The sequence below is a fragment of the Zootoca vivipara genome, chromosome 8 (genome assembly GCF_963506605.1).
Source record: "Zootoca vivipara chromosome 8, rZooViv1.1, whole genome shotgun sequence".
Taxonomy (NCBI): domain Eukaryota; kingdom Metazoa; phylum Chordata; class Lepidosauria; order Squamata; family Lacertidae; genus Zootoca; species Zootoca vivipara.
Genome location: NC_083283.1, coordinates 26,822,045 through 26,836,534, shown reverse-complemented (window position 1 = coordinate 26,836,534; position 14,490 = coordinate 26,822,045). Strand labels below are relative to the sequence as shown.

The 14,490-nt window shown below is 40.8% G+C and overlaps 1 protein-coding gene across 1 annotated transcript in view; it reads right to left on the bottom strand.

Annotated features, from left to right (window-relative positions):
* Nucleotides 1–3,174: 3,174 nt before the first annotated feature.
* MMP16 (matrix metallopeptidase 16) overlaps nucleotides 3,175–14,490 on the bottom strand; it is a 178,122-nt gene continuing 166,806 nt past the window's right edge. The window contains exon 10 of the mRNA XM_035125050.2: nucleotides 3,175–6,358. Coding sequence (XP_034980941.1) covers nucleotides 6,024–6,358 — 335 coding nt within the window. The 3' untranslated portion in view covers nucleotides 3,175–6,023. The remainder of the gene's footprint in view (nucleotides 6,359–14,490) is intronic.

Genomic DNA, 14,490 nt, shown 5'->3' with positions numbered 1-14,490 from the left:
AAGTTATAAAATGCATATGATGTTTAAGTCAGGGAGACTTAGAAAGGGCTTCTTTGGAGCAAGATCATATTCCTTCAAATTCAGCATACCAAGTAATCACCTGCAAAAGTATTTACTTAAATTTCTTTTTTTTTCCTTTCTGATAAATGTTTAACCCAGAAAGATTTTTTCCCTGGTTTATGGCAAATAATATTGTGCTATTTATCCATTTACACAACACACCATAATGATAAACTGCAATAGATTGATGACATCTATATTTTTGCATTGCACTGATCCACATTGAGGACTGTGACACTATGACTACAGATGCCTTAATAAAAACAGCTTCTCTCCACTGATCCCATGTATTATAGATATGAATCTCATGCTTTCACTGTCCACTTCATGCACCTGATGATGTAGGCTCTTGCCTACAGAATGCTCCTGCTACAACAAATTTGTTTGCTTTTGAGGAGCCACAGGACTCTCTCTGGTTTTTTATTTAAAACAGATGCCATTTATTCAAAATTCAATGCTGTTTTTTTCATGCTAAAATTGGGCAGATGCCATTTATTCAAAATTCAATGCTGTTTTTTCATGCTAAAATTAGAGATCATGTTAAGGTTCTCACCAATAGCTGAGTGAGAAAGCAGCCTTTCAAAAGGGTCGGGTGGACTTCAGACAAAATGCTAATCAATTATCAGTTTCACCCCGCATTGTGACTTAAAAAAAAAATCTTGTTGGAATTCAATGTCTAAACTGGTAAATTCACATTCTTATTTTTGAACTTTTGAAGTGAAGACACACACATTTCTAAAATTCGCTTGAACACATGGGGTACAAGATCCTGGGGGAAACTATCAAATGATTGCTTCATAAAATAGAAATTTGTAATAGAAAAGCTAATACAACTTTGACCTGCATGGCAAAATCATGCCCAAACTTTTTTTTTCAATTCACCTTCTCTCTGTATATAATATATAATGCACTTTTAAATATATCAACTTATTAAGCATTCACATAACCATGATGTACCTTATATCAAGCACTGCACATTGTCACACTTACCTTCCTGCATAATAATTACTGTACTTTAAATCCTCCAAATATAAACATTTGTATTACCTTATAAAAAGAGCAACCAGCAACATGCCCAGCTTCTTCATTGCTTTCCAGGAAATCACTGTACTGAAATTCTATGCTGCCATGAGATCGATTTTGAAAGTAGAGCAAAATGTTCAAGTGAATGAGGGAACAGAAATAAATTGAAGCACCATACTCATGTAACGTATAGGCTACAGTGAAGATCCAAAATGTAGTGAACATTGATATTCATGCACCAATTCCGTGAATGTCTTTCCACTTTTCAGACACATAAGTGAGAGCTGCCGATCACATTCAGGCAGCTGTCAACAGTCACTAAGGTATCTTGAGTTTTTAAGACAGTCACAACAATTGTTTAGGATCTCCAGTGTTTACATGGGAATGCCAATACTCACAATATTTTGGACTCTTCCAAGCCCTTCCAAGTATTTAAAGAATAAATGTGAGCAGGAAGTGTGTAGAGAGTGCACAGTTGTGTGCTCTGTTCCTATCCCAAAGTCCCTGTTGGCTCCATTCCTGGCCTTCCCAGGAATGAGAGGGAAGATCTAGAAGGTCTTCTACGTGTGTTTAGCTAAAGGTGCTCAGATGCCTCCTGGAATCAGGAACCTGGTAATGCAGGCAGGGCTCCTGATCATGGCAAGGCTTCTAATCTTTTTCCAGCCAAATGCATCTAACCTGCCCCCTCCTTTAGACTGCAGAGATGAGGCAGATGGATATATTGGAAGTGAAGTTGGCCCAAAGCCCTTCTACACACTTTATGTCCTCACACATTCTTTGAATGACTGAACAGGGCTACAGTAACATAAAAATCTATTGCCTACAGTAAAACAACAGCAAAACTAAAACATCTGAATTAAGGTCATCTTAGCTTCAGTTATCCCAGGGTCAACACCAGGACAAAGGGACAGGTTCTTTTTTTTTTGCCTGTAACAGACCATGATTTCTAGATTTCTGCCTGAGGCAAAATAGGAACCACTTCATGGTTTTGGCAGCTAATAGGTATGTTTAGAAAATGATGTGGAGTGGAGGGCTTCACAGATTGCTCTGTTTGCAGATGTGTTCAACTATGGTACTACTGTACCAACAACTGAAATGGATATACCAGTGAAATGCAACGGTTGCATAGTGGCTCAGCCTTTAGGATACTGCAAACAGTACCTCTAAGACTCTCCAAAATGCTATTGGCATTGCATATGTGCTACAAAGCAACCCATTTCTCCTTATTTTTGTTATCCAGCCACACTTCTATATATGCTCAGAGAAAAACAATACCCTGCAATGCTGTATAGGATGCCTCACATGATTATAAAAGAGACCCTCAATTCAAAACAAAGCAAAACCCCAAATCATGTTTAATTGAATAAAAAGGCATACTAATCTTCATGCTATGCTCAATATAAATATAAATTCAAGGCAGTCAAGCTATTTGTTACAAAAAAATAATGTGTGTATATATACTTACACTCTCTAAAAAATGATTCAGTAACGTGAATTAGGAAATCACTAAGAAACTGTCTTGAGTCTAGTATAAAAAGCTTTGACGTAAAAGCCAATGGTGGCCATTTTCAAGTATTTTAGTGTGTTTTAGAATGCCATCATCTATAATGAGTCATTTGCAGAAAGGACTGGTTTTATACGAAAATTGAACCAAAATTAAACAGAAATTCATTTCCACTGCAGTTCATTTTTAGAGTGTGCATGTATACATAGCAACTGTTTCATCTAGGTATTATCTGCTACAAATACTGGGCACATTCCATAGGGAAATTTCCCTGTACCAACTGCCCAGTGAAATACATGGGAGCTGAGCGAGAACGCTGCCAGGGTGGTGCCTGTTGGTTTCCATCAGTCTTGGGGATGAGGGCTCCTCCATGTATTACAGCCATTTCCCTTCTCTAAAATAAGTGAATGTTTGGACAATGTATAAATAGGACTCTTTTCGTTGTAAATGCCTAGTCCCAATCCAAATTAGATCAGCCACACCAGATTTCCCGCTGAGTTTGTGCCAGTTTGCAAGTTAAAGGTCAAAGAGCAAAGACATCAAACAGTACACTGTGAGGAAATTCAGACAGCAAAGGGTTTTTTTCCCTTTTCTTTTCCACAGAAGACTATGTTTAACTCAGTAATGACAATCAACAGATCAATAAAGTTCAAGGCAAGCTGTTCATTGTTTCAAAAGCTACTCCCCTGGAATCCCAGCTTTCATAAAAAGCCAGGTGTCTGACATGTGGGGGGCATCCTTTCTGAACACCTTTAATAGGTTCACAGCCTAGTGACTGTAAAAAAGCCTGTCACTGCGAGAAGCAGCTCCTAAAATCAATAAAAAGAGGTCTGTCAGTTGCTGACTTTTCTCTAGGAAAAAATATTGATACATAACCTGCCCTGCAGGTCACATGAAAATGACAATACTGCTGTTAGCACAATTATTACACATGATGACACAATGCTTTGGTGCTCCCTTGGTTCTGCCAGTGATTTAATGCACAGCTAAATGCCAGAGGACTCGTGACCCTTTGGGAACTAAGGCAATCGCCCGATTGGCAAGACTTTGCAACGGGAGGGGCAGCACCATGAAACGCCAGAATCCTTACTCTCTGGTTTCCATTGGAACTGTTATCTGTACCTGCATCTCTACATGATGCAAGGCAAACAGAATAATCCTGCAAGAGTTAAGCAGAATAAAAACTCAAGCGCTACGCTCGTTGTTGGACAAGAGAGTTCCACCTGGTTTCATCATCAGTCCCATGTTCCTGTTGCTCTCAGACTGGAGAAAGACAAAAGCTTTTATGAGAGTTGAAGGTGATGTGACAGAAGCATTGTTTCTTGGGATGTCTAAAGTGATTCCTCTTTTTTCCGCTGTCATTTCTAATCAATGGGTTTTGCAGCACTGCAGAGACTGCAAAAGCAATGAACAGAGATACATTCCATAGCCAATGTTGTCTCTATCATACTTCCTTCATCTTACTACAAACCACAGCTGTCTGTCACAAGACTTACTCGCTTCCAGCTTTTCAGTCTCAGCCACTGTGGTTCGCTGTTACACTGCCCATACCCATGTAAAAGCCCCGTACCAAATGAAAGGGAATCTGCATGGCAACACTTTGGTGTCACACATTGCAAACATTGCCATGTTTGTTGGTGTGTGGTGGCGGCGGCAATGAAAACAAAATACTTAGGACATACACCATCAATAGCATAAATGGATGTCAGGTCCTTGTTACTGGGAGCTACCATTGCATGGAGCGATGAAGACTGGATAAAAGAAGCAACAGAGATGTGAGAGGAGTCCTGTAATGGCTTGGCATAGTACGTTTTGAGAATCCAAAGACTAGCTATACTTGCAGCCACTTGTATTCTGTGTGCCATAATGTCTTTTTAAAAATAATCTAACATTGTTTGCTTCTGTTATATTATCATCAACAGAGTAAGCAAATCTTTTTTTTAAAAAAAAAAACCACTCTCTTATTTTAGGCTATTCTAATTGTGTGGTATCTAATCCACTTACAGACCTACCAACCTGCCAATCCTGGTGACTTCTGGCATGCTGATCTCAGATGCCATGTTTTGTTATGGTACTATATAGTGTCATGTGGAAGCTAGAGTGCATAAAGCCACTAGAAGAAGGACAGGCAGGCACAGAAGTCAGTGATGCTAAGAGGGAAGGAAGGAGAGGATTTGCAGAACTGATATGGTTTATGGACCACCTACAAAGGAACTCATAAATCACAGGAAATAAGCTTTAGAATCCAGAATCACTTTAAGCTGTGCATTCCTATAATTTCCAGACTGCCAATGTTCGCAGCCCTTGAAACTCTGAAAGCCTATAGTTCTCAAAGGGTCACAGATTACACAAACCTAGTACTAGCATTATGTTTCTCTGTAACATTAAGTGTCACTTTAGTTCACTGCAATCTCCTTCACAGGCTTGCTGCATTCTGCTATGGTTTCAACATTAAGTGTTCTTGACAGACCTATGGAAGGCCTGGGGCTGCTGGCCTGGTACAGCTCTGGGGGGGAAAGAAAGAAAGAAAAAGAAGAGGAGGAGGCAGGAAACCAACAAAATCTAAACCAATCAATAAAAAAGATACTATCTGAATATAGTAATGAATATAAATGTGTTAAAACATTGAGGACATAGCTCAGAACAGCTGTATAAAACACAAAATGAATGTATCATTAAGGCTGTTACTATATTGCAGATATTTTGGCCCCTTATTTGTTGGAAAATGGCTGTCCAAACAGTCTGAATTCCTGTGTGTCATCCTGGTCTCCCACTTAACAAAAATTATGAGCAGGAGTATAGGACTATATCCGTAGCTGACAGAAAGCAATCCTCTTTGGAGACAAAGCTGTTTTGGGTCTTCACACTTCCTGAAAGTTCCATTGAGATTGTTGTGTTATAGTTGCTCTATCTTTTCTCTTCTTCTTCTTCTTCTTCTTTTTTTTAAAAAAAGTGATTACATTTTTTATCATTGTTTTTTTTTAAAACCTCACGCAATACTCTTTCAAAGGGGAGCAGGCTTCAAAGGGGACAGAAAAAAACCCCAACAGAAACACTGGAGATGCTTCTTTTTTTCCCATACTTTTGCTGTAATATTTCCTCTTCTTTGTGGAAAAATCCCGATAGTTTTGCATTGGGTGTATTGAGCGTGCAGAGAGGAAAAAGGCTAGAACCGAATGACAAAGAAAGACAAAAGAACTGGAGGAACGGCAGATACTGTGTACGATGGAAGCTTCCCACTGGAGTGAACTCTGACTTCCTGTGCAGGGTTGCAGGCAGCCCCCTGGGTTTTAAAGATCAGCCCTGGTCGAGGGGCTGGACAGATGCCTGCTCCTAGATAGGAAACTGCATAACAGCTCTTCTGTTGATCTCAAGTTACCACGAACTCCTAGGAGAGAGAGAGAGGGAGAGAGAGAGAGAGAGACATACCCCTACATCACACCCACTCTTGCATAGAGCGTTTGCAGTACAGTATGTGGCGGGGTGTTCCTTTCCTCTTGAACTGGAACACAGTGTAAACCAAGACAAGGAGGCACAGGGCCAGGATGCAGGGAATGACAATGGCTATGGCTTTCACAGTGCTGGCTGTGTTGTCCAGTTTGATGACAATGTCTACGTCATCCTGAGGGCTGTGTCGCTCTTTGTCCCGGTCTGCTGGTCCATCACAACCCATAAAATCCTTTAGGATGGATCTGGGATATCCAGGTTCCACTTTGAGCATCTGGTTGTTGAATTTCCAGTATTCTTTGCCTTTGTAGAAATACGTGAAGCCTGAGGAACAAAAGTGTGAATGTTTCAATGAGTTGTAATTTAGTCGTGTCCAAAAGCAACAAAAGACAAGGAGCTACTGAAACTGTGGAGTTAACAAGCAGGATTAAAACTGACACTTGGAAATTAATAAAACGTATCCCGCCATTGCCAATATCCACCCAATAGGACCTCACTACTGCATACCTTATTTGCAGCAACAATTGCTTCAAATCTCCCACAGCTTCATTGCACCATTCTGCACAGAAGGGAATACAGTCAAACCTCGGTTGTCTAACGTAATCCGTTCCGGAAGCCCATTCGGCTTCCAAAACATCTGACAACCAAGGCACAGCTTAAAATTGGCTGCAAGAGCTTCTTGTGGAAGCCGCATTCGATGTTCGGCTTCCAAAAAAACATTTGAAAACCTTACTTCCGGCCGGGTCTTTGGTGTTCGGGAGCCGTAACGTAAGATAACAGAGGCGTTTGGGAACTGAGGTTTGACTGTACAGGATTCTGCCAATATTGTGAAATAAAAAAAATCTTTGCTACACCCTGTATTTTAAAACTGACAAGGACATAGAAACCTCATGGCTGAACATTAACCCCCAACAACATCTGATTAATGGATAAATACAAAGGATGGTAGAAAAGAGCTTTAGAAACCCCATATTTGTCATCAAACATGCTTTTCAGCTTCTGTTGTGTGAAATGCTACTGTAATATATATTTAGGCCTCTTCTGATGCATCTTTCTGGTGTTTATTCCAGAAAGCATTCTCCTAAAATGGCCTGCTGGGATTTTTTTAAAAACTATTTTATTGTTGGTTTGTATTTTAGGATTTTAGTTGTGGTTTTATTGTGAGTGGCTTCGAGTACACCTTACTGTACCAAACTGAGATTTAAAACAAGTTTTCAAAATTAGATAAATCTTAATTTTTATATTCAATAGAATTTGTCTGTTGAATAAACTTTGTCACAATTCTAGTTGCAGGGTTAGGAAATACAGTGCCCCTATCTGCATAGACAATACCAGTGCTTTTTCTCTGGGGGTACGCTGGGGTATGCCTACCCCTAAATATTTTGTGAAATTTCGTACTTTTGTCTATTTACTGTATTTATTTTTCCCAATTTGAACTATAAAATGGTGATTTTCTTGAGTCGAAATGAGAGTACCCCTAAACATTTTTATTTTTAGGGGGGGAAACCACTGGACAATACTGAGCTAAATTGACTAGTTGTCTGACTCAGCAGCTTCATATGTTCCTATCATAATGCTGTCATGTGTTCCCAATATATATATACTCAAAGAAAAAGATAATCGGAATAGCTCTTCAATCACAGAACATTCTTTTCCCGACAACTTTATAGGGCATGTTGGTTTTTTTCAACAAAGACATGTCTGTATGTTGAAAAAAGTACATCTGATGAGAAACCAATGTATCAAAACAATCCTTTGTTATGCACAGGAAACGGTATATGCATAACCCAACAAAGTTGTGATTTTTTAAAGGTCCCATTAATTTAAGTGGGGCAGATTGAAGAATAACTTAGCTTCACCAGTCTTGAAAGATCTACATTGGCTCCCAGTATATTTCAGAGCACAATTCAAAGTGTTGGTGCTGACCTTTAAAGCCCTAAATGGCCTCGGTCCAGTATACCTGAAGGAGCGTCTCCACCTCCATCACTCTGCCCGGACACTGAGGTCCAGCACCGAGGGCCTTCTGGCGGTTCCCTCGTTGCGAGAAGCCAAGTTGCAGGGAACTAGGCAGAGGGCCTTCTCGGTGGTGGCGCCTGCCCTGTGGAACGCCCTCCCAACAGATGTCAAAGAGGGAAACAACTACCAGACTTTTAGAAGACATCTGAAGGCAGCCCTGTTCAGGGAGGCTTTTATTGTTTGATAGATTACTGTGTTTTATTTTTCTGTTGGAAGCCGCCCAGAGTGGCTGGGGAAACCCAGCCAGATGGGCGGGGTATAAATAATAAAATTATGATGATGATGATGATGATGATGTCCTGAATGTCTATCTTCCCTAACTTTATGAAACAACCAAGATGGATGCATTTAGACCAGTGGAGGGATTTAAGAGCCTTATTTAAAATTGACTTTTAAATAGGATCATAAATTATGCTCACCTTGAGTCCTGTTTGCTCAAAGAGCCCCAACCTAGCTTGGGAACATTGGTCAATTATAGCAAATTACAGCACTGTGCTAGATCCCCCTAGATTACCCCTCCCTCTTGACTGTCTGGGCTGATTCTGTTCCCTGTTACTTCTATGTCTTTGAGAGGAAATGCTGTATTAACTCTGCCAATGGAAAGCAGGTGTGCGCAGCTTCAGATTTTCTGCGGGGAGCTAGAATTTGATCATTCAAGTGCAGTCCAGGATAATTAAAAATGGTGCCTAATTGCAGAAATGCTGCTTTCCTGCCAAATAATCCAAAGCATTTGACTGGCCCAGATGAAAAGTGGCACTGATCCAGTCTGAAACAAACTTCCTCCTACTGTTTAAAAACTGTGCACAAATAGCTGGAGCTTTCTCTGCCTTTACTATGTCACAGTTTGCATTCTGCAGTATTATAGGTCCCCAGAAAAGAAAAGAAAACAGAACGGCCTTCATTTGTGATGCAAATAGCACTAATTGGAAAGTTAAGGTTAGATGCTAGTTTCAATTGCTTACACAAAAATGGGTTTTTGAAATTGCACTGCAAAGAAGACAAACCTCTTTAGAGCATCTCATTTTCTATTCAAAATAGACCCAACACTTTCACCCATTACCGTTTTTTTGTTAGTTTCATGATGGAATAATTTAAAAATATATTGTGCTATCACTGTTATTTATTTTAATTGTCCTTCAGCAATTCTAGAGCATAAGATATTACATGGGGTACTTGGGACTGTTGCAGGGTTTATTATCTCATAAATTTGTCCATTACTAGAAAACAGTAGCACAATGGAAACTGTCTTTCTTCCCAAAACTTTCTCCTTAAATATTGTAATCTCCATATTAATTGACAACATATATCCTGTTGACCCCAGCTTCTTTGTTTCTTATATTCAGCAAGTTGTGCAGCTTCTCCTGATACAACGTTGCAAAAACACAGCCCTACCTCTCTGCCTCCTCAGCAAAATCTCTAATACAGTGGAACCTCGGTTTATGAACACCTTGGTTTACGAACTTTCGGTTTACGAACGCCGCGGACCCATCTGGAACGGATTAATTCACTTTCCATTACTTTCAATGGGAAAGTTCGCTTCAGTTTATGAACGCTTCAGTTTATGAACAGACTTCCGGAACCAATTACACCCATGCTTCGGGTTAAGTACGCTTCAGGTTGAGTTCTCCGCGGACCCGTCTGGAATGCATAAATCCACTTTCCATTACTTTCAATGGGAAAGTTTGCTTCAGTTTATGAACGCTTCAGTTTAAGTACTCCGCGGACCATCTGGAACAGATTAATCCACTTTCCATTACTTTCAATGGGAAAGTTCGCTTCAGTTTATGAATGCTTCAGTTTATGAACAGACTTCCGGAACCAATTGTGTTCATAAACCGAGGTACCACTGTACACTTCCAATCATCTCTTACCTTGACCCACTGCAATATTCTCTGCATTTCCATTGTCATCTCAAAATCATTTACCTTGTTTGTTTTTCAAACAACATTCCTCATCAAAGTCTGCGTGACTTTCTGTTTCCTCCCATGCCCAGCACAAACACCCAGTCCCTTCCTGGCCTTCTCTCCTTGCTATCCTTCAACCATCATGAACCAGTGTATTCCTGTGACCTCTCCTTCTGCGCCATTACTCTCAGCCATCTAATGGTCTCCTGCTCCCATAAGTCATCCACTTGGTTGGCAATTTATATGCAAACAACCAGGGTACCTCTTTTTGGCATTTAACAAAATAATATATGTTTACATCAAGTGTGCCACTGAAAATCAGCATAATTTGCTCACTCTGTTGCTGGTTGGGGTTGGAAAATGCATAACTTGATGATGTTGTAAAATATACTGCATGTTACAGTGAAGGAGGAGAGAACTTGAAATAGGGAGAGATGTCACTTTTGGTGGCAGTTCCCCTTACCTAATTGTTAATGCATAACTCTGCCCCAAGTCCTGCCAAAATCTATAAAACTTTCTTCTAAAGCTTTCTGCATAACTCAAAAGCTTGCACATCTTTTTTCTCAAGCTGAGCTGGTCCTGTTGAAGATATTTCTTCTTACTATTAAGAAGCTTTCGAAAGTAGATGTAAGAATAGGAGACATATATCTCAGTTTCTGTTGTTTTTAATCAAGCAACACAAATGTTTCTCCCCTCCCCCCAAATGAACTAGGAAGCTAAAATGATTAGCACTATATTAATGAAAGATGTTGTTTAATTGGAAGCAGTTCCTCCAAAGTTTCTCTGCTAAAGCTATCTGGTACAATTTCAAGTCCAATCTTTATCTGAAGAGTAGAAGAGAAATGGTTTCAGGCAAAAATTCATCAGAGTTCTCTGAAAATAGGTTGTGGGGTTTCTCATTTGCTTGTTTCATTGTCTCTTGATGCAATCACCATGCAGTGATCTTGACTGGGGGGACAATTCACAGCACTGTTCCTTGCAGGCTTCACCAGGCAACTCTCAATACTCAGTTTTCCTTCTACGAGAGCCCAGAGGATTTCTTGCATTTAGCCTCGAAGAAACGACATTAACAACAACACAACAAAAAGGCAAAAACGGCTTACTCCTTAATTGTATTGTCTGCCTAGGTCTCATGTATCTTAGCTGTTATTTTAGTAACTGAAAACCTATGAAGTTCAGTGTGACCTCAGGGCCACTTCACACATTACAGAAAAAGAATGAATCCCCATGTCTCCTCAGTGAATTTTGCTGAAACATTTCAAGAGAACCCACTCATCTCAAAATGCCTCGGAAACACTCTGCTATGAAGTGCAATTGGTTCAGGTTTCCAGGCATTCATTTACTGTATGTTTTCAGACACACAGGTGCCCTTTACAGAAAATTTACTGACTTGCACTGAAAAATATGGAGGTCAATTTTTTTCCTGTAATGCACAGCTATTTACATGTAAATAAAATGGAAATTATTGCATCCTGAAAGCAAAGGCTGGAATCTCCGGGCTAGTTTTTCAGCCCTCTGACTGGGAAGCTGTGAAACTCCATTCACATTCTATCACAGGGGACAACAACATACCCCCCCATTGTTTATGATTCCCCCCCCCTATGCCATTACTGTGCAAAGTATGAGTGGAGAAGTCCCTGTCCTAAGAGGCTTACAGTCTCATTCAACATAGATAAGACATAGGTGGAAGGAGAGGGAAAAGGCAAGGGTGTCTCATAGAAGAATATGTAGATATTTCAGTTCCACCTACTTAGGCCTATATTTAGGGCTGCTACCTTTGGTCAGGCAAAATACAGGACAGGTTGGGGGGCACAACACTCTTATGACACCAAATCCTGCCCCCCCCGGTGGAGGGGGGTGTTCCTCACATTCGGCTTCCCACCTCCCTCACCAACTTGGCCCCACTCTTTTGCTTGAGTTGCAGCTCCAGCCTCTCTCTCACCCATGCTGGCAGCAGAAGAGCACAGAGGAGAGGAAAGGGCAGGGCAGGGTGGTGGAGGGGGCCAAGTGGTGGGGCTGAAGAGCAGCACCAGCGAGAGGGAAGGAAGGAAGGAATGGGTGAAGGAGGCCACTTCTTTCCCCTTCTCTCTATTGTCGCTTATGCCAGGCTGCGTTCCTCCTCAGCTGCACTGACAGCGATGCAGCCGCCATTTTGGGCCAGCCATCTCTCTCTCTCTCTCTCTCTCTCTCTCTCTCTCTCTCTCTCTCTCTCTCTCTCTCTCTCATGCCTGACAGTGTTAAGGGAGGGAGGGGTGCTCCTGGGGTTGGGGGTGATAATACAGTAGATATAGTAGTGGCAAGGACATTGATGATGATGATGATGATGATGATGATGATGATGATGATGATGATGATTTATTTATTTATTTACACCCTGCCCACCTGGCTGGGTTTCCCCAGCCACTCTGGGCGGTTCCCAAGAGAATATTAAAAACATGATAAAACATCAAACATTAAAAACTTCCCAATCAGGGCTGTCTTCAGATGTCTTTTAAAAGTCAGATAGTTGTTTATTTCCTTGACATCTGATGGGAGGGTGTTCCACAGGGCGGGCGCCACTACTGAGAAGACCCTCTGCCTGGTTCCCTGTAACCTCACATCTCGCAGTGATGGAACCGCCAGAAGGCCATTGGAGCTGGACCTCAGTGTCCAGGTTGAACGCTGGGGGTGGAGATGCTCCTTCAGATATACTGACAGGGGGCGAGGAGAAGGGAGATGGGCAGGTTACGCCAACCAATGAATGGGATCTACCCTCTGCCATGTCTGCGTAAACCCTCTCACTCACTCTCCACTGGACCCACCCTCTTCCTGCATATTTTGAGGAGGAACTCAAATATTGGGAAAAAGGTGTCCTGTTTGAAGTCCACACAGGGCAGGGGAAACTTTTGTCCAAAACAGGGAGGGTCATGTTTTCTAAGGATGGGTGGCAACCCTACCTTATATTATAGTGATTTAGAAGGTGTAGCAAAGGCTTTACTTGCATGTCAGTATGATGCACTGAAAATACAGTGGTATTTGGACATCTCAAAAGTCAAACGCTTCAGCTTTCAAACACTGAAAACCCAGAAGTAACTGCTTGGGTTTTTGAACGCCTTTCGGAAACCGAACATGCCACATGGCTTCTGTATTGAGTTTTCCAGACAGAAATGCATGCTTCGGTTTTCGAACGTTTTGGAAGTCAAATGGTCTTCCGGAATGGATTACGTTTGAAAACTGAGGTAACACTGTACTTGTAATATGTCCACAACTTGTACTTGCATGTTTATTGGTTAAATGTAATACATTTAAGGAAGCCAGCTAATACAGCATGAGATTACTCTTATCAGCTCTGATCCACATATAGAGCATATTGGTGTGCAACAACAGCACCATTCACTGCTGTGAATCTGGGAATACTCTCCCCAACCTCATACACACCTTATAGAAGTGAATGAAGTTCTGTATTGACACTGGAGCCCAATTTATTTGAAATGCATATCCAATCCTACCTAGCGCATCAGATACTATATATACTTTAACACGTCTTTATAGAGACATATGTAGTTTTTTATGGCAATAAATATAAGAACACAGTGTTGCACAAACTAGTTTCCTGCTGCAAAAAAAGAAACTTCCGCCCTCACCCACCCAAAATGCTCAGCTCAGGAAAGATTTTCTATTGATGGATGAAACAGACTTAAAGCAAGGAAGTGATTAAGAGTATTCCCGAGAAGAAAATGTTGTCTGCAGAAATTAGATATTTGAGCCAAAGGAAGGAATAAAGATTCTAAACTAGGGGGAAATGCCTCATAATATTTTACAGGGGAGACATGTCCTGAGGGAAGAAGGAAGGGACAAAAAAAAAATCCAATCTCTGTTAAATCAATCACATGTGCAGAGCTAGAGGTGAAACTGGTTGCAATCCCATATCTTTATTTCACTCTCAAGACCATATCATCAAATTGTTAAGGGCAGTAATTAATACGCACATAATGATGACTTTCAGCATCAAGAAAAGTCTATGGTGCTTCGTCTTAGTCCAGGGGTTATAGTGGTTACATAAATGTGCAATATAGTTTAGCTATACCTTTGCAATAAATAATTTAGTACTGATGTAAACTTAGGTTCAAAACCACTGGCTCATCCTTGGCTCTTCTTTATTTTGCATCACATAGCAATGGACTTGTGATGACAGTTTGCAATTGTGTGCTTCACAGCACAAAAATAGATTCACCTTGATAAAGCCAATGGGAATTTTTTTTGCACAACACAAGCAAATTATACTCCAGACTAAATCCAGAAGCGGTGAACCAGTGTTTGGAGAATAAGGCTCGAAGTGATAGTGAAACAGCATACACAAGAGATGGACAAACTCTAACAAGAAAACCCCATTCTGGATTAATTTGGAAATGACACTATATTATTGTGATCTGCAGCAAATAGCAGCTCTGGGTGGCAAATTTTCAGTGAGCGAATGACATGGGGAGAAACATATATTTACACTTCCCCTGTTCCACCAACTTGATCTATGAGTCTGAAGAAAGAAGAGGGGATTCC